This window comes from Lithobates pipiens, unplaced genomic scaffold (genome assembly GCF_037356315.1).
Source record: "Lithobates pipiens isolate NorthernLeopardFrog02 unplaced genomic scaffold, aLitPip1_a1.2 Scaffold_25, whole genome shotgun sequence".
In the NCBI taxonomy this organism is placed as follows: Eukaryota; Metazoa; Chordata; class Amphibia; order Anura; family Ranidae; genus Lithobates; species Lithobates pipiens.
Window position 1 is genome coordinate 49,012,402 of NW_027507787.1, and position 20,128 is coordinate 49,032,529.

A 20,128-nucleotide genomic window follows, 5' to 3' on the forward strand; every position below is an offset into this window, starting at 1 on the left:
ATGGAAAAGGATATAAAAAGTTATCCAAAGCCTTGAAAATTTGCCAGTCAGTACTGTTCAATCACTTATTTATACATGAGAAATTCAGGGATCTCTTGATACTGAGCCAAGGTCAGGTAGACCAAGAAAGATTGTAGCCACAACTGCCAGAAGAATTGTTTAGGATACAAAGAAAAACACACAGGTAACCACAGGGGAAATACAGGCTCCTCTGGAAAAAGACGGTGTGGTTGTTTCAAAGAGCACAATAGATACCGTACTTGAACAGAAATGAGCTGCATGGTCGAGTTGCTAGAAATAAGTATTTACTGCATCAATGCGATAAAAAAGCTTGGTTTACAATATGCCAACAGCTTGATAAGCCTCACAGCTTCTGGCAGTAATCTTGAGTGATGAGACCAAAATAGAGCTTTACGGTCATAACCATCAGCGCTATGTTTGGACAAGGGGTCAACATGGCCTATAGACAAGAATACCATCCCCACTGTGTAGCATGGGGGTGGCTTACTAATATTTGGGGGCTCCTAAGGCATGAGGAATCTTGTGAAAATTGATGGCAAGATGAATGCAGCATGTTATCAGAAAATACTGGCAGACAATTTGCATTCTTCTGTACGAAAGCAAGGGTGCTCTTAGACTTTTCAGAATGACAATAACCCTAAGCACAAGGCCAAATTGACCCCAGTTGGCAGAAAAAATGAAGGTTCTGGAGTGACCATCACAGTCTCCTGACCTTAATATCATCGAGCCACTCTGGGGATATCTTTGCATGGCCTGGAGGCATTTTGCCAAGATAAATGGGCAACTATACTACCTGCAATAATTCAGGGCCTCATAGACAACTATGACAAAAGACTGTATGCTGTCATTGATGCTAAAGGGGGCAATATACAGTATTAAGACCTAAAGGTATGCAGACTTTTGTACAGGGGTCATTTCATTTGTTTACTTGTGCCATTCTGTTATGACCTACAGTTACAGAATATGAATCCCATAAGAAATAAAAGAAGTGTTTTGCCTACTAACTTATGTATTCTTTAAAATGGTGTGCCAACTCTCCAATGGTATGAAAACTTTTGAGCCCATCTGTATCTTCAGAGGTCTAGTGGGTCAGTGCTGTTTTGGTGACAAAAGGGGGACCTACCTAATATTAGGTGGATGTTCATGTCATGGTGTGTGGTCATAATGTTATGGCTGAATGGTGTATACCCGTATCCACATCAGTCTGATGTCAAATGCATTCTTTATTAATAGTTTGTGACAACATACATTTTACAGTGTGCCTACATGGCTTCCATAATATTTTCATGGGCACCCATGGAAGCTGTTGACATACTTGCTGGCAATTTTCTATCTAACATTAGAAAATGTGGCAACTGTTTGTAATTGGATGCAGCACCACTTTCCTTTTCACTAGCTTTCATAAATTCATGGTGATAACATATACCGGTACTTAAAATACATTTATGAAATAAATACAATATCAAAAAACTGTGAGTCATACGTCATGTACAATACTATACAACATTATACACATATATTTTTTATTTTTTTTAATAAGCTTTCTTTGCTGTTGTTTAGACCACAAAATGTTATTACCCTTGCTTAAATGTCATTGTGTATCTGATTTAAGAATAAGACAGAAAAGGTATGAAATTAGATTTAAAACTAAGATTTCCTAAAAGAAAGGTAGCCTCATACATATTTTTGAAGAGTCATGCTAAGCAGTTTGTATAAACACATAATAGGCAAATTTTGAAGTTAAAAAAATATCCAGAGTTGGTTTCAACATGTTTAATAGCAGAGTGGTCCCACTGACCTTACAGAGCTCTCGGCATAGCACACCAGAGAAAATAAGCATGGTATTTTTTTTTCATGCCAAAATGTGATTCTTTCAACAGAATGTGTAAAAAGGCATTTTGGGGTTTTCCCCACACACAGCTTTTAGCTCACTGTATTTCAATAAAAAACCTACTGAGATGTGTTTAACAACTTACGGTAACCACTATGATAATGGTGTATGAAAATCTCATCAAATGTTGATAGCTGATTGCATTTATCACCTAATGTATATCTGTAGATTGATGCAAATCATTTGCTTCCAGTTTATAAACTTTTATAATGTCATATGAAATAAATACAGTCAAATTATGTCTTTTTTTAGAAGCCCTGTGCCAATATTCAGAGATACACACCATCTCTGTAGGTATTATGTCCTATTTGTGCTGCATTAAGAATATCCATTTTCATATATCCCATGCTGGTATGCTGACAGTATTATTGGAGCTTTTATTGTCTAATTCTTCAACCACCAATCCATGATGAGCAATTCTTCCACTTCTTAATGAGAACATAGCGGGTTTGGCAGTGGTACTGTTGCCTGAGTCTGAACCTTGAGCTGAATCGCTGGGCTGCACTTCCACAAAGATTCGGTTACGTACCCCAAATACAAACCCACTGTTCTTTCTCTCTGAATATGTTTCCTTATGCTCTCGTTTCATTGAACAGTACTGTACTTTAAAGGCTTCCTGGAAACCTCGTCGGAAGTTCTCATTAAAATAACCATAGATGATAGGATTGACACTACTGTTGAAAAAGGCTAACCAGTGGGCAAAGGGGAAAATATACACAGCAATTATGTTTAACTGATAATCACTGAGATTTCCATAATCTGTAAGCAGCATTAGGGTCCAGAGGGGGAGCCAAGACAATGTGAAGAATAATGCAACCATAATTAGCATGTTTATTACCCTTACTTTCCTTTTTGAAACTCTTCGACCTTCATGTTCTTCAGAGACTGATCCACGAATAGGGGCAGAAGACTTAAAGAGTTTGAATGCAATGCGAGCATACATGATAACAATCAAGGTGAGAGGAGCCAAGTAAATGTGGGAGAAGAGAACAGTTGTGTATATTTTACGCATTTCCTTGTCTGGCCAAGCTTCCCAACATGAGTAAAGAGGGTAGAAGTTGTTGTAGTCATCTACCATAAAATGGTAGTCATCCCTGGTCACTGTAAGAGTGACAGCTGATGGGCACATAATAATCAGGGCTAGAACCCAAATAACAATGATGGTGAATATGGCTTTTCGTAGAGTTAGCTTCTGCCTGAATGGATAGACAATGCATCGGAACCTGTCAAGGAGAAAACCAAAATTACTAAATATTACTGTAGGAAATCATATATACATTTGTACAAGGACCATCAAATAATGTAGCTTTTTATGTGTGCTAAACACAGTATGATTTTCATAGGATTATTTAAAATACAATAATAAAGCATATCTGGACTAAAGGTGTGTAAAATAGCATTTAAATAATGAATATATCTTGTCGAAGGACTCTTAATCCTGGTGGGTGATTTTAATACTATTTTGAAAAACACCCCTGATAAATTTGGTGGTACAACTCACCTACAGACCTCTCTGCTGTCTTACCTTGGCAAATTTGACCTTGCCTGGAGATAGAAACATATAGATGTTAAAGTGAAACTTCATCCTAAAGGAGAAATTTCACTTACCCTCCCTTCCTACAATCTTCTGGGACATGTCATAGGTCCCACAAGGCTGGGGGACCATTCACAAAGTGCAGTGCGGCTCTTGCTTGCGCAGTGGGAATTCGGCTGTGAAGCTGCAAGGAATCACAGCCCATTTTACACCATAAACATGCTGGCTCCAGGGACCTGAGGAATGTTGAAGAACTGGTCTGGGTCCTTTCATTAAAAGACAGCAGCTACAGTATTTGTAGCTACTGACTTTTTATTTTTTTTAAACAGGGAAAGGAACCTCATTAAGGAATATTCATGGCAATTAAATACCCATGGTACTTTATCTTGCATATACCTGTTTTTAACAACTCAGGAATTACTTGGGTGTGTTGCTGATGTCTAGTGCTAGGCATACACCATACATTTATATAATGGCAGTTAAGTCCATTATGACTTTTTAACTCACTAATTACTGACCAAGGCCTAATCAAAATTCCAATTCTACTGGGCCTTAATGCAGATAGTGCATCAGTTCCCATTGACTAGGATGCTTTTAAGACAACTATGTGGGGTACTTTTGCTGTATCTATACATGCAACACGTAAGGCCTATCAATCCAAACAATCTGATGACAAAATGAAACTAATTCAGTGATGCTGAGGCACTTTATTTTTCCAACCCTAACCTGACTACGCAAAGATGGCACCAAAAAGCTGGAGTTTGTTTTACTAGAGGGTACCCAAAAGAAAATTCTGTACTAAAATCAAGGGTAATCCAAATTAGGGGATAAAAAAAAAAGCAGACTATTAGCATACTTATCTAAACCAGATTATTAACGCTGTTCTATTCCAAGAAATATAGATTCTGAAGGTAAAATGGTTGAGAACACCAAAGATGTGGGTGAAGTGTTTGCAACCTTCTATGCTGATCTATATAAATCTAGAGCGCATTATAGCATAGTGGAACTGGATTTCTTTTGTACCCCACTACGCTTTCTAGATTGTCTTCTGAACAGGTTGCCCTACTTGACAGTGGAATAACTAAAACTTGCTATGTTTTCTTTAGCACATAATGAAACGCCTGGACTTGATGGCTTCCCTATAGGGTAGCATAGCCACCCTATAAGGAGATCTTGATTCCACATCTACTTAAAGTATTTTCTAGTGTCTTTGAGGAAGGGCACCTTCCTCCGTCAATGTTGAAACATTGATTGTACTTATTACTTATTGTACTTATTACTCCTGGCTCCTGATAACTTAATTTCCTTTCAATAGATTTTTATTTTTTCAAATCAAAGAGTAGGCACAACATAATAATGGCATGACAGAAGGCAAGATATAAAACATCAGAAACATGTGTCAAACAAAATATAGTGTTAGCAACAAGGTCCCATTTGGTGTTTCGGGATGCCACCGTGGGATGAGTAATAAAAGATTAAGGCCTTACCTCTGTCTAGTAGGAGATACAGAGGTAGGGATGGGGACTGAGGGATCAGTCGGTCGGGTGGGTCCTACCTGTTCCGGGCACCCCTAAAGGGATCATCCTGTGCCCCGGCCAGCCCCCCCCCCAAGATTTCTAGCAAGGAGATAAGTGGAGCCCAAGGTGACTCCAGTGCGTCTCTGCCTCGGTATTACAGACTTAACCAAGCCTTCAATGTTGCCAAAGCAATTACATAACATACAAACAATGCATTACCCTAAAGTCATACCAACTAACCTGGGTGAAAGAGAAGGGGGTAGAGAAAGTTAAAACGGGGGAGAAAGAGAAGAGGAAAGAACAGGGAGCATGTGCCTAATTAGAGCTTGAGGATGCAGGGTGATTGGGGTGAACACCAGCAATGAGGTAGATACACAGTGAGCAGCCAAGGGTTCCCACACTGTTTACAATTTTTAGGTTGTGTCCGATAAGATACTAGCTAACTTTTCTTGAGCCATAATCCATGAGATCTTGCATTGTATGGCTATAATGGAAATCCTGGGCTGTGATAACTTAATTTCCTATGGTGAAACACGTTGGGCGGTAACTTCCAGTTTAACATAACTTCCAGCACTGAAAATATGTTACAGCCATCTTTGATGAGGGAAAAAACACAATTCTCCTAGACTAACAATACTGGAGACTTCTGGTGCATTTCTCTGTGCATTTTTAAACAATAAACTATACTTTCACTTTCTTTATTGTGGGATAAGGAGCAAAGTCTCTTCTCTAGCTATGCTAACCATTGGAGATCAGTAGAACAAAGCTCTTGGATCACATAGAAGCCAAAACATCAGGGATATAACACAGCCTATTTTTGGCTTTTTTGTTTACGCAAGGAGTCAAAACATTTTGGTGAGTTTGGTGTGTTATCTGTGTATACCGGTCCCTCACTCACTGTTATATGGATTTCACACACTGGTAAATGCTATATGGTGCTTTATAGTATTCACTGCATCACACATAAGCAGGGATTGACAAGGTGTCCGTATATGGACACTGCTGTCCGTGAGCAGAACTTGCGGCCCTATCTTGTACTTCAGTCTTAGTCTGTCACTGTACAGAGTCAGACCCTCACTCCCCCCCCCCCCCCCGATGCGTTGCCTCGGCTCCCAGTCCCTCCTGAAGTGGAGTGGAGTCTTCTTCTCCTGTGCTGTTGAGTGATATATCTGTTGGAGGGGTTGGTCTGGGACTGAGAGTGTCAGTGCAAGTGTCACGATCACTCGGACGTTTCGGCCATACACAGGAGACTTACCCGTAGAAACCTGTCGTGGAGAGCCCGTCGTTTCCCTTTGACGCGCGCTAAAGCTAACGAACGCACTCGCGTCAACACGAACGAGCGCGCACACGCTCGTGGGTCACGAACGGGAGCACGTCTACTCGCGGGGGCGCGCTGACCCGTCGTACGTCCGTTTGGCGCCCTAAGGTCTTCTTAAGTCACTGGCTCCCTTCCATCCGTGCTTTCCAGTCTACAGCGTGTCCGTGACCTTGCTTTCTGTACCAGTACCTGTTACCTTGATCCTTGATACCCGGCTTGTTCTTTGACCTTGATCCGTTGCTGCCTGCCTACGACCTCTGCTTGTCCGACCACGTCTCTGCCTCATCCTCTTGTACCTTGCTGATCGATTCCTGCTGACCCGGCCTGTACCCGACTCCGCTGTTCCTGTTTACCTGTTGGGGTTCCAGTATTTCCTGACGCCCACCTACCAGCCAGTCTCCGCACTTGTGCCTGCCTGCTACAGTCAAGTACCATCAGCCCTACCAACTTGCTGTCGGTGCCCAGCTGCTTATCCGGACCAGTCCTACCTGCCAGGCACTTGTGCCCCCTGAACTTTTGAATACCTGTCTCCATCTCCAGGGGTTCATTAGCCAGGGGATACGAGGGGCCGCTCCCTGCATTCCAGGCTCAACTACTAGGTACGTGACAGTACTGGACAGCCATGTCCGAGCCTGCGCAGGGAGCCTCCCCCATGGACGAGCTCTGCCACCACCTGGCCGGTCTTACCCAGGCAGTTAAGAGCCTACAGGAAGGCTACGGTAGACTGGAGGAACAAGTCCAGGCGCTATCCGCCTCTGCACCAGTCGCTCCTGGGGCCCATGCCCCGCCGTCAGTCGTGATGTTGCCACCCGAACCCAGGGTCCCAACTCCGGAACGATTCGCGGGAGACCGGAACAAGTTCAGGGCTTTCCGCAACTCCTGCGAACTCTATTTCGCCCTACAACCCAGGACCTTCTCCCTTGAGGCGACGAAAGTGGGATTCATCATATCTCTGCTAACCAATGAACCCCAGTCCTGGGCACACCGTCTGTTGGAACGGAAGGACCCAACGTTAGATTCCATGGACACCTTCTTCCAGGCAATGTCCAGGCTCTATGAGGACCCCCAACTCGCCGCAACCGCAGAAGCAGCCCTACATGCCCTGCAACAAGGTCGCAGACCTGTGGAAGACTACGTCCGACGATGGAGTGCAGACACAGACTGGAACAACGAGGCTCTGAAGGATGAGTTGGCACGTGTGGGTGTCCCTGAGACGCTGGAAGCCCTGATCGACACCTCTGTCCAGATTGATAGGCGTTTGAGGGAGCGCCGCCAAGAACGATCCTCCACAACTTCTCGTCTGATCTGGATGTTACCACGGGTGCCTAGTCACCCAACTCCTCCTGCTCCAGTCGCATCCACATTGGACACTCCGGAGCCCATGCAGCTGGGGCTTCTCCGCCCATCTCTGACTCCAGAAGAACGTCAGCGTCGCCGGGTCAACAACCTCTGTCTGTACTGCGGAGAACCAGGGCACTTTGTTCGCTCTTGCCCCGCTAAGATGCGTAAGTGCCTCCTTGTTCCACCTGTTCCCTCACCTGTGTTGTCTGATAACATCTCTCATCTAGCTGTTCCTGTTCTCTTACAGCTCCCAGGAAGGACTGTCTCAACCCACGCAGTTATTGACTCCGGGGCATGCAGTGGCTTTGTAGATTCGTCCTTCGCCCGAAAGAACAGGATTCCCCTTAGACCGAGAGAGAAGGGGCTCTCGGTATACCTGGCTGACGGATCTACCTTGGGTTCAGGACCAGTGCCCCAGGAGACCAGTCCTCTACCCGCTGTCATCGCCGGGACTCACCAAGAACTCCTTTGCCTAGACGTCATCCAGTCACCTCTGTTCCCCATCATTCTGGGCATGCCTTGGTTGAAGGCACACAACCCACGCATTGATTGGGCCACCGGAATAATTGAATTTCCCTCGGACTACTGCCACCAGCATTGTTGCCCGACCCCCAACGGGGACTCCTCGGTCCTTCTCTGTCTGGATTCGGATGATGAGACCCGACAAGCTGTACCTAAGGAATACCATGCTTTTCTGGACGTCTTCAGTAAGAAGGGGGCAGAGACTCTCCCTCCTCATAGGCCATATGATTGCCCTATTGAACTGCTCCCGGGGGCAGAAATCCCCTTCGGAAGGATCTTCCCCCTATCCGAATCCGAACTAAGTACCCTGAAGTCCTATTTGGACGATAACCTTGAAAAAGGATTTATCCGACCCTCTACCTCCCCAGCCGGCACTGGGATTTTCTTCGTGGAAAAGAAGGACCACTCCCTGCGCCCATGTGTGGATTATCGGGCTTTAAACAAGATCACCATTAAAAATCGCTACCCCCTGCCATTAGTACCTGAACTTTTCCAGAGACTGGGTTCCGCTAAGTTGTTCACAAAGCTGGATCTTCGGGGTGCCTACAACCTCGTCCGTATCAGAAAGGGCGATGAATGGAAAACAGCCTTTCGTACCCGCTTCGGACACTACGAATACTTAGTGATGCCATTCGGGTTGTGTAATGCCCCAGCCACGTTCCAGCATTTTGTTAATGACATTTTTAGAGATTATCTTGATTTGTTTGTGATTATTTACTTGGATGACATCCTAATTTTTTCCTCCACTCTAGCCACCCACAGAGAGCACGTTAAGAAGGTTCTGACCCGCCTCCGCCTTCACGGCTTGTACGCCAAGCCCGAGAAATGTGTTTTCGAAAAGGAGAGTATCCAGTTCCTCGGCCTGGTTATTTCGGTTAGAGGGGTAGAGATGGATCCCCAGAAGATCTCTGCAATCCAGGACTGGCCTGCCCCCTCCGATAGGAAGGGAGTTCAGCGATTTGTGGGCTTCGCTAACTTTTATCGTAAGTTCATAAAGGGATTCTCCTCTATTATCGCCCCCATTACCGGGCTGACCAAGCAGGGCCAGAGGTTCCGTTGGACCCCTGAAGCACAAGAGGCCTTCAAAACCCTGAAGGATTTGTTCGTCTCAGCCTCAATCCTGAAACACCCCGATCCCGCTCTACCGTATACCCTTGAAGTTGACGCTTCGGAAGTAGCAGTCAGAGCTATACTTTCCCAGAGGCAGGGACCCAAGTCCTTACTCCACCCGGTCGCTTTCTTCTCTCGCAAGTTATCAGAGGCCGAAAGAAATTACGACGTCGGTGATCGCGAGCTATTAGCAATCAAGTCTGCACTCGAGGAGTGGCGCTACCTGCTGGAGGGGGCTATCCATCCAATCCTGGTCTATACGGACCACAAGAACCTGGAATATTTAAAGTCAGCTAAGAGATTGAAGCCTCGTCAGGCCAGGTGGGCACTCTTTTTCTCAAGATTCGTATTCCACATTACTTATCGTCCCGGATCCAAGAATACGAAGCCAGACGCTTTATCCCGCATGTTTAGTCAGCCGGAAAACTCGCCACCTATCGACACCATCCTCTCTGCTGGAAACTTTCTTCTGCTCCAAGGAGATGTGGTGTCTCAAGTCAAGCAAGCCTCCATAGGCGCTTCACCTCCACCCGGTGCCTCGTTGTCCTCCAATGATGACCTTATGTGGCATGGGAACAGGATCTTCGTCCCCCAGGCAGTTCGGACCCTGGTTCTGGCCTCCTGTCATGACCACCCTCTGGCTGGCCACTTTGGGGTATTCAAGACCCTGGAATTACTCAGGCGTACCTTCTGGTGGCCACGGATGAAGGACGACTGCAAGAAGTACGTACAGGCTTGCGCCATCTGTATTCGGAGTAAGGGCGACAAGTCAAGAGCCTGGGGCCTACTAAGACCGCTACCTGTTCCTGATAGACCATGGAGGAAGATCTCCATGGATTTTATCGTCGAACTTCCCCCTTCGGAGAACCAAACAACGATCTTTGTCGTAGTCGATAGACTCACTAAGATGGCTCACTTCTTGCCCATGAAGGGCACCCCCTCAGCCGCAGAGACAGCTAACGCCTTTGTGAAAGAAATAGTGAGACTTCACGGCATCCCCGCCAACATCACGTCTGATAGGGGGGTGCAGTTCACCTCAAGATTTTGGAGGGCGCTCTGTAGAACTCTGAAGATCGACCTTTGCATGTCCTCAGCCTACCACCCGCAGACCAACGGTCAGACCGAGAGGACGAATCAGACTTTGGAGCAGTACCTTCGCTGTTTTTCGTCCTTCTCGCAAGACGACTGGGTCTCCCTGTTACCAATGGCCGAGTTCGCCTACAATAACACAATCCATTCAGCCACCAAGCAATCCCCCTTTTATGCGAACTTCGGGTTCCATCCGTTGTTTTTGTCTGGCAGCCTTCCCGAGTGTTCGGTACCAGCGGTTCAGAAGAGACTTAATTTCTTTGAAGAGAATAACAAGCTCTTACGAGAAACCCTGGCCAGGTCACAAGAGCATAACAAGGAAGTCTTCGACAGAAGGAGAAGAGGGGAGCTGGATCTTAAGGTCGGGGATCGGGTCTGGTTGTCCACCTTAAATCTTAGACTGTCCTGTCCCTCCAAGAAGTTGGGCCCGAAATTCCTGGGTCCCTTCCCGATCAAGAGGAAATTAAATGACGTGGCATTTGAACTAGAACTCCCTGAATCCTTCCGAATTCATCCAGTATTCCACGTATCGCTTCTCAAACCTGCAGTCGCGGACCCCTTCACTGACAGGACCTCCTCTCCCCCGGAACCTGTGTTGGTCAATGGGGAGATTGAGTTTGAAATCGAGGCCATTCTGGACTGTAGGAAGAGAAAGAACCAGGTCCAATTCTTAGTCAAGTGGAAAGGGTACGGACCCGAAGAGAACTCCTGGGAGCCAGAGGCTAACATTCATGCCAAGAGACTCATCCGTGCTTTCAAGAACTCCCACCCGAACAAGTTGGCTCAGTTGGGCATCCGGGGGCTGCCCCTTGGGGGGGGCAATGTCACGATCACTCGGACGTTTCGGCCATACACAGGAGACTTACCCGTAGAAACCTGTCGTGGAGAGCCCGTCGTTTCTCTTTGACGCGCGCTAAAGCTAACGAACGCACTCGCGTCAACACGAACGAGCGCACACACGCTCGTGGGTCACGAACGGGAGCACGGCTACTCGCGGGGGCGCGCTGACCCGTCGTACGTCCGTTTGGCGCCCTAAGGTCTTCTTAAGTCACTGGCTCCCTTCCATCCGTGCTGTCCAGTCTACAGCGTGTCCGTGACCTTGCTTTCTGTACCAGTACCTGTTACCTTGATCCTTGATACCCGGCTTGTTCTTTGACCTTGATCCGTTGCTGCCTGCCTACGACCTCTGCTTGTCCGACCACGTCTCTGCCTCATCCTCTTGTACCTTGCTGATCGATTCCTGCTGACCCGGCCTGTACCCGACTCCGCTGTTCCTGTTTACCTGTTGGGGTTCCAGTATTTCCTGACGCCCACCTACCAGCCAGTCTCCGCACTTGTGCCTGCCTGCTACAGTCAAGTACCATCAGCCCTACCAACTTGCTGTCGGAGCCCAGCTGCTTATCCGGACCAGTCCTACCTGCCAGGCACTTGTGCCCCCTGAACTTTTGAATACCTGTCTCCATCTCCAGGGGTTCATTAGCCAGGGGATACGAGGGGCCGCTCCCTGCATTCCAGGCTCAACTACTAGGTACGTGACAGCAAGCTTGCAGCGGCCTCCCAGCATGGGAGAACAGGCAGCCGAGGAGGAAGCGTGGAATCAGTGGAGTCTATGCTGTCGAGTGATATCTGCTGGAGGGAGGTAGTGTCAATGCAGCTCAATTAGTGAACATTGCCACCAAATGGAGGAAAGGGTGCCCAGGCCAGACTACATCTTCAGCACAGTGGAGAAATGGCATCCCACATACTTAGGTATCAAATTCTATGCACCACTGAGGTGGGAGTTAAACATTAAGCTAAGAAATGTGAGTTTATAAGTGTGAGAGAGTGTGAGACTAGTCCTGTTCCAAGGAGGCTGCGGTTTTGCATGTGCAGCCACTAGGAGCACCTTATGTAACAATGAAATGCTGTTAGAGGGTTTGACTGTGAGCAAGAAGACAATTTTTTAAAGCCTCCTCTGTGTAAATGGTTATAGATGCACCACCAAATATGGAGGGATCTATGGGGGACCCTGGCCTGCTTTAGAAAGGGGATCTATGGGGACCCTGCTTTAATGGGGATCTATGGGGGACCCTGGACAGCTCTAAAGGGGGATCTATGGGGACCCTGGCTTGCTCTAAAGGGGGTCGTGTTGGCTAAATATATATATTCTTTTCCGGGAAAGCCTGTGGTATCTTCTGGTGCAGGAAAACCTGGTAGCACGGGGAATATATATATGTAAATATTATTTTAAACTTATATATACTGGTAGAATAGGCCAGAGAGTAGACATAGTGTTTTTTGATGGTTTTAATTTGAAATGTACCTTGGTGTCCTTCACTAAGGTCTGTACTTTGGAAAATGTCCACCACAGCCTTGGTCCGTGCCTATCCCTGCACATAATCTCTGTTCTTTTCACTAATTTATTTCACTATATTCGATACTTCAATTTTTTTTGTGCATTTGTTTCTGATTTGTTTCAACATGTTGCACCTGATTTGTGGGAACGGGGGGTATCTGTACCTCTGGTAGCTGGCCCCATTCATGGAGGTTTAGTGTTGTTTTTTAGTTTTCAGTACCTATTCACACCTTTTTTTTTTTTTTTACTTGGGAAAACCAATTTTATTGAGTAATCACATATACAGGTACAATCAATTCCAAGTGTATACAATACCAACATGACAGCATTACAACGAGTACATGGTTTACAGTCTGATGTCTGCACATTTCCACAGACAATTATCCATCTTAAAATAAAAGTGTATCAGCATATCCGCTATCCCCCCTTCTCCTTTGAGCCTTTCATTATCCATTTATCACATAGCAGCCATGTGGAGTCTCAGCATTAAACTATATTGCCTGCCATTTTCTATGTACAAGTTTTGCCATCGCCCATCCACCGTTACCAAACCTTTAGATACTTGTGTGTACAACCCCTGTGCCTATATATCAATCTTTTGTACGGGAGGGTATTGTTCATGTCTCTTTTCCAGTCTGTCGCAGTTGGGGGGCTACTCCACATCCATACTCGGGCCACAGCCTTTCTGGCTAGAAAAAGTGTTACATGTATAAAGGTAGCTTGGTGTTTATCGAAATCTGCATCTGGTAATAGACCTAGTATACATAACTTTGGGTCAGGTGTCACTGGGGATCCCATTACATCATGTAAAAATCAGATTACTTGTAGCCAGTATGTTTGCAGAATGATGCAGCCCCATATCAAATGGTAGAATGTACCTGGGTCGTGACCACATAAGGGGCAACTTGAAGGCTGTGTCGTCTGGAATTTGGCCAACCTTTGGGGCGTCAGGTATGCTCGGTGAACTATGTAGAGCTGCGTCAGTCTATCTGAAAGCTTGGGTGATGCTCTTTTGACATTATCCAGGATTTCGTCCCAATCAGAGTCACTAATATCACCCAGATCATTTTCCCACCCTTCCTTAGCTTTCTGGATCACGGTCACCATTTTGGGGAGTCTAAGTGTAGAGTACAAATTAGCAGATTTTGCTCCTAGGATATTGTCAAGAATTTGCGGGTGGTCTAAAGAAATCCCCAAGTTCCTGAACTGGGTTTTCAGCACATGGCATAACTGAAGATACCTAAATCGCAAATGATGTGGGATTGCAAATTCTTCTTGGAGGGACTGAAATGTTTTGGGTCCCATATCTGTCATAACCTGATGCAGGTATATTATCCCATAGGAAGCCCATATACTCATGTTTGGTAAGTGCTGCAGCATTAGCCCAAAGGGGGTTATGAGAGTGAATGTGCCCCGTTTTTAATTTTTTTAGAGCCGTGTCCCAAATTGTTTGGTGGTGCATAAGCATACCGTCATTGTATCTACGGGGTCTTCTGCCTACTTGTCCCCCTCTAAAAATAACTTGTGTTGGGGATACTATGGAGTTTCCTGGGTTGTCTCCCACTAGTGCTCTATAGCAATGTGCTTCCGTTGTGTTAAAGTAGTGTATGTGGGACAGTTGTGCTGCAAGATAGTACTCCTGCAAGTCAGGAAGAGAAGTTCCCCCCATGGATGCAGGATTTTTAAGAGTAAGCCAGGCCAACTTATGACATCCATGTCCCCTGACAAATGTATTTATTATAACTTCCATTTTTTAAAATACTCTTAGTGGAATATATAAGGGGGCGTGCCACACCATGTAGAGGATCTTCGGTAAGAGGATCATCTTAACAATGTTGATTCGATGCATAACCCCAAGGGGTAATTTGGCCCATGCTAGTGTTTTGGTTTTGAGCAGGGTGAACAAGGGTTCTATATTAAGAAGATAGTAGTCCCTCAGGTCTCTTGTAACCTGTACCCCCAGGTATTTTATCGAGGCAACCATGGTCAGTGGCTGTTCTGGACTTATGTAAGGTGGAGGAAATCGGTCTACTGGGAGAATTTGGGACTTGTCCCAGTTTAGCCCAAGTAGCCTCCCATGTTCTCAATAATTTTGAGTGCTGTTTGAAGTGATGGTCCTTGATCTGCCAGATACAGTATTGTATCATCTGCATATAGACCTATTTTATCCAGTGTAGTACCCATACGCAGGCCCTCTATGTCCGGTGAAGCCCTGATAACTATAGCCAGGGGTTCAGCTGCCAAGGCCTATAAAAGCGAGGATAAAGGGCACCCCTATCTATTTCCCCTTTCTAGGGGAAATTGCTCTGATAGCCACCCATTTATGAAAACTCGTGCTTTCAGCGATTGATATAGTATTTGTACCCATTTGACAAATTTGGCCCAAATCTAAAGCCCCGTAAACACTCCCAAAGGTATGGCCATTCCACTGAATCAAACGCCTTCGCCGTTTCTAGGGCCACTATTACTCGCGATCCCGAATTGTCATGTTGGGCTTGGATATTCATAAATAGTCTCCTGATATTCATGGCTGTGTTCTTCCCGGGCATGAAGCCAGTTTGATCGGAGTGTATTAAGAATAGAATAACTGAATTAAGTCTGGAGGCTAAAATTTTGGCAAATATTTTAATATCTACTTGGAGGAGGGAAATGGGTCTATACGACTCTGGGTAGTATGGATCCTTACCAGGCTTTGGGAGAACTATTATTTGTGCTTCTTGCATGGAGGGAGGAAGAACACCTTCATTAAATATATTTAGGTAGCGTTGTTTTAACTTGGGGATGAAAATTTCAGAGAAGGTATTGTAAAATTCTAGGGTCAGGCCGTCTAATCCCAGTGCCTTGGATTTGGATAGTTGTGATAATGCTTCCACTGCGTATTCTACTGTTATGGGAGCCTCAAGCATTTTAAGTTCCTCAGGGTTGAGCCTAGGGAAGTCTATGGTGTGTAGACCACTCTGGATATCTTGTTGGGTGTACGTGAGGTGAGGGGCACTCTCTCAAGATCCGGCAAACTAGTTAACCAAAACGGGTTCAGTCTCCACACTCCACACAGGTTTGGAGGAAGTCCCCAGCAGAGAGATGGATACCAAACACGGGGAGTGGTCTGAGAGTGCCCTAGGAGCAATTCCTGATCCCGTTACCCTGGGCATCAAAGTGTCCGAGACCAGGATAAGGTCTATCCTTGACATTGTGTTATAGCTAGTAGAATGACAGGTATAAGCTCTTGTGGTCGTGTTCTGCTTTCTCCAAACATCTGTCATCGCAAACTCTGTCATTAAATGGCTGAGCCTAGTCTGTTGCATTGTGTTAGCTTGTTGTACAGCCGTCAATGGTCTGTCCAGCACCGGGTGACCCCGCCCCCCTCTGATGTAACACAGGTTTCTGTTACATCAGAGAAGGGCGGGGTCACCCATACGTCATTGGGGAAGCCAGGCTTCCCCATTGCGTCAGAGGGGGGCAGGGTCAGGTGACGGGATCCCGCAGTGTCTCCGACAGTGGAGACAGAAGAAGGATGGATGGACTGCGCTGGACTGGAGAGAGAGATCACCCGTCGCTGGATCAGATCAGCCATCGCTGGACCCCGGAGAGATGATCATCAGTCGCTGGATAGCAAGAGTGGATTACCACCGCTGGAATCTTTTTTTATTTTTTTATTTTTAATAAAGGAATTTTTCAAAAGTGTGTTTGTCTTATTTAACTATTTTTTACACTTTCTTTGTGAAATGGTAGGGGTACTTTTGTTCCCCCTTATCATTTCAAACGGGGGGGGGGTGGGATCTGAGGGTCCCCTTGTTAAAGGGGGCTTCCAGATTCTGATAAGCCCCCTGCCCGCAGACCCCCACAACCACCGACCAGGGTTGTGGGGATGAGGCCCTTCTCCCCATCAACATGGGGACATGGTGCTTTGGGGGGACCCCAAAGCATCCTCCCAATGTTGAGGGCATGTGGCCTGGTACGGTTCAGGAGGGGGGGGCGCTCTCTCATCCCCCCTCTTTTCCTGTGGCCTGCCAGGTTGCTTGCTCGGATAAAGGGTCTGGTATGGATTTTTAGGGGGAACCCCACGTCAAATTTTTTTTTTTTTTGACGCGGGGTTCCCCTTAATATCCATACTAGACCTGAAGGGTCTGGTAATTGAATTTGGGGAACCCCAAGCTTTTTTTTTTTTATCAATGACTTTCAATGAGTGTTCTCTGTATTATGGGAGCCGACAATTCATTATAGCCGTGAGTGATTTTAAATTACTTTTTTCCTGCAGAAATTACACTATGTGCAGGGACAGTTCTAAGCACGGGAAACACGCGTCCCTTCACATGCATACTCTAGACACCCCCCAGGTACGAAATTTAAAGGAATATTACACTTTTATTGTTTCACTTTAATCATTATTAAAATCACTGCTCCTGAAAAAACGGCCGTTTTTAAAACTTTTTTTTGCATTGATACATGTCCCCCGGGGCAGGACCTAGGTTGCCAAACACTTTTTAGGACAGTAACTTGCATATTAACCTTTAAAATTAGCACTTTATATTTCTCTCATAGACTTGCACAGGGTGTTCCGCGGCTTTTCGAATTTGCCACGAAAACCCCAAATTGTTCACCGAACAGGCGAACAGGCGAACAGGCAATGTTTGAGTCGTTTGACTCGAACTCGAAGCTCATCCCTATCAGCCAGCATATAACATATTGGTATTTCCCCTTAAAGCAATAAAAACTTTGAACATATCCCACCCCACCCAGCTCTACACCTCCCCAAGTTAATTGAGCCAGTAAAGAGTCTGTGGTTAAAAGAGGCATAAAGAAGTTTTTGATCTGGAGGTACCTAAATAATTCCTATTGAGGTAATTTGTAATTATCACAAAGGGTTGGAAAAGATATAAAGTAGGAGGAATTTACAAATTTGTGCATAGTTAGTATATCCTGTCTAGCCCATGCTCTGAAAGATCTATGTGAGAGCCATGCTGGGTAAAACACAGGGTTTTTATAGAAAGATAGTTGAGGATTATGCAACGACTGCAATTGATTTCTGAATTTGTATTTGTCCCATAGGGAAACTAAACATTTGGTAATTAGGTTGTGCAACCCTCTACAATCCCTTGGCGAAAGCAAAATCAAGTTTGCGATTTATAGGGGATCACATTCAGCAGCTTCGATCGATACCCATAGAGGGGATTCTTGTTGTGCATGGTATTTAGTTAATGATGATATATATGTGTTGCTCTGTAGTAAGATGCAAAATTAGGACAACCTAGACCTCTATTCAACTTGGGGAGGTAGAGTGTGTGTTGTTGTGTACGTGGTCTAGAGGAGCCCCATATAAATGTATTTGCCTTTTTCTGTGTGATTCTCAGGTAGTAGGCAGGAATTGGAATGGGTGAAACTCTGAATAAATATAATAATTTGGGTAAGATTGTAATTTTTATTGTGTTGATTCTTCCGAACCATGATAAAGGGAGGTGGTTCCAAGAATTCAGCATATTTGTTATATTTTTCAACATTGGGGTGTAATCAGCAGAAAATTTCAATTCCTGCCGAAGGAGGGAGATGTTAATTTTCATCTCGTCAATTTTAGCAGTCAGTGTACCTTGTAGCGCTGCTATGGCATCCAGCACTTTGGCTGTATCAGATGTGTGCTGTCCCACACTCGCGCACGTGTCCACGCCATCTTCGGCCTGTTGTTCCTTATCCAACTGGTGGAACTCTGACAGTTTATCCGCGGTTCCGGTGAGTCGTTTCGGCGGAGACATGCTCTCCGTTACTGTTGTAAGGCAGCATCTGTGGTCTTTTAGTCGCAGATTCGCGTGCAGGTTGAATATTAGGAGTCGGGGGCTCGCTTTACCCACGTCTTACTCCATTGCTTGCCAGGCCACGCCCCCCCAACCTATTCACATCTTTACTTTGTGACTCTTGGTGCTACCTTAGGATATTGCCTTGTATTGGCTGGTCTCCTTACCCTCCACAACCCCCAGGGAGAACTATATGGACCTAAAGGTATTTTTATCTGGCTGTCGTTTTTATCCTCATTTGGGAGACTTAACAACCTTGTCTCTAATTTCAACCTTGTCTCTAATTTCAGACATCTATATGATTCTCCCCTCAAGGAAGTGAGTACTGCCTCGTGAAATGCATAGAGATTCGATGCATAAGTATCTACTCCCTGGATTTTCAGTCGTATCATGATTTATGTAACTATGGATATTCATGTGCGTATACCTGTAATTATGTTCAACAGTAGGGATGAGCCGAACACCCCCCTGTTCGGTTCGCACCAGAACCTGCGAACAGACCTAAACTTCGTGTGAACTTTAGAACCCTATTAAAGTCTATGGGACTCGAACGTTCACAATCTAAAGTGCTCATTTTAAAGGGTAATATGCAGGTTACTGTCCTAAAAAGTGTTTGGGGACCTGGGTCCTGCCCCAGGGGACATGGATCAATGCAAACAAAAGTTTTAAAAACGGCCGTTTTTTCAGGAGCAGTTGTCTGCATTGTCTCCGGAGTGGAGACAGAAGAAGGATGTATGGACAGCGCTGGATTGAGAGATCCCCCGTCGCTGGATATGATCATCCATCGCTGAACCCTGGAGATCCGTCGCTGGATAGCAAGAGTGGATTAGCACCGCTGGAATCTTTTTTTTATTTTTTTCATTTTTAATAAAGGAATTTTTCAAAAGTGTGTTTGTCTTATTTAACCATTTTGACACTTTCTTTGTGAAATGGTAGGGGTACTTTTGTACCCCCTTACCATTTCAAACAGGGGGGGGAGCAGGATCTGGGGGTCCCCTTGTTAAAGGGGGCTTCCAGATTCTGATAAGCCCCCCGCCCGCAGACCCTCACAACCAACGGCCAGGGTTGTGAGGATGAGGCCCTTGTCCTCATCAACATGGGGACAAGGTGCTTTGAGGGGTCACAGACCCCCAAAGCATCCTCCCAATGTTGAGGGTATGTGGCCTGGTACGGTTCAGGAGGGAGGGGGGGCCGCTCTCTCGTCCCCCCCTCTTTTCCTGCGGCCTGCCAGGTTGCGTGCTCGGATAAAGGGTCTGATATGGATTTTTAGGGGGACCCCCACGTCAATTTTTTTTAAAATTTGATGCGGGGTTCCCCTTAATATCCATATCAGACCTGAAGGGTCTGGTATGGATATTTGGGGGGACCCCACGTCAATTTTTTTTTTAATTTGACACGGGGTTCCCCTTAATATCCATGTCAGACCTAAAGGGCCTGGTAATTGAATTTAGGGGAACCCCCACGCTTTTTTTTTTTTTTTTTTTTTTTTTTTAATCAATGAATGAATGAATTTTTGGCTAATACAGAGAACACTCATTGAGTGTTCTCTGTATTACGGAGACCCGACAATTTAGCCGCAAGTGATTTTAAAAGACTTTTTTTCCTGCACAAATGACACTTTGTGCAGGGACAGTTCTAAGCACCAGAAACATGCACCCCTTCAC

General features: G+C 45.6%; 1 protein-coding gene across 1 annotated transcript in view; it reads right to left on the reverse strand.

Annotated features, from left to right (window-relative positions):
• Positions 1-1,226: 1,226 nt before the first annotated feature.
• NPFFR1 (neuropeptide FF receptor 1) overlaps positions 1,227-20,128 on the reverse strand; it is a 537,435-nt gene continuing 518,533 nt past the window's right edge. The window contains exon 4 of the mRNA XM_077454428.1: positions 1,227-3,135. Coding sequence (XP_077310554.1) covers positions 2,247-3,135 — 889 coding nt within the window. The 3' untranslated portion in view covers positions 1,227-2,246. The remainder of the gene's footprint in view (positions 3,136-20,128) is intronic.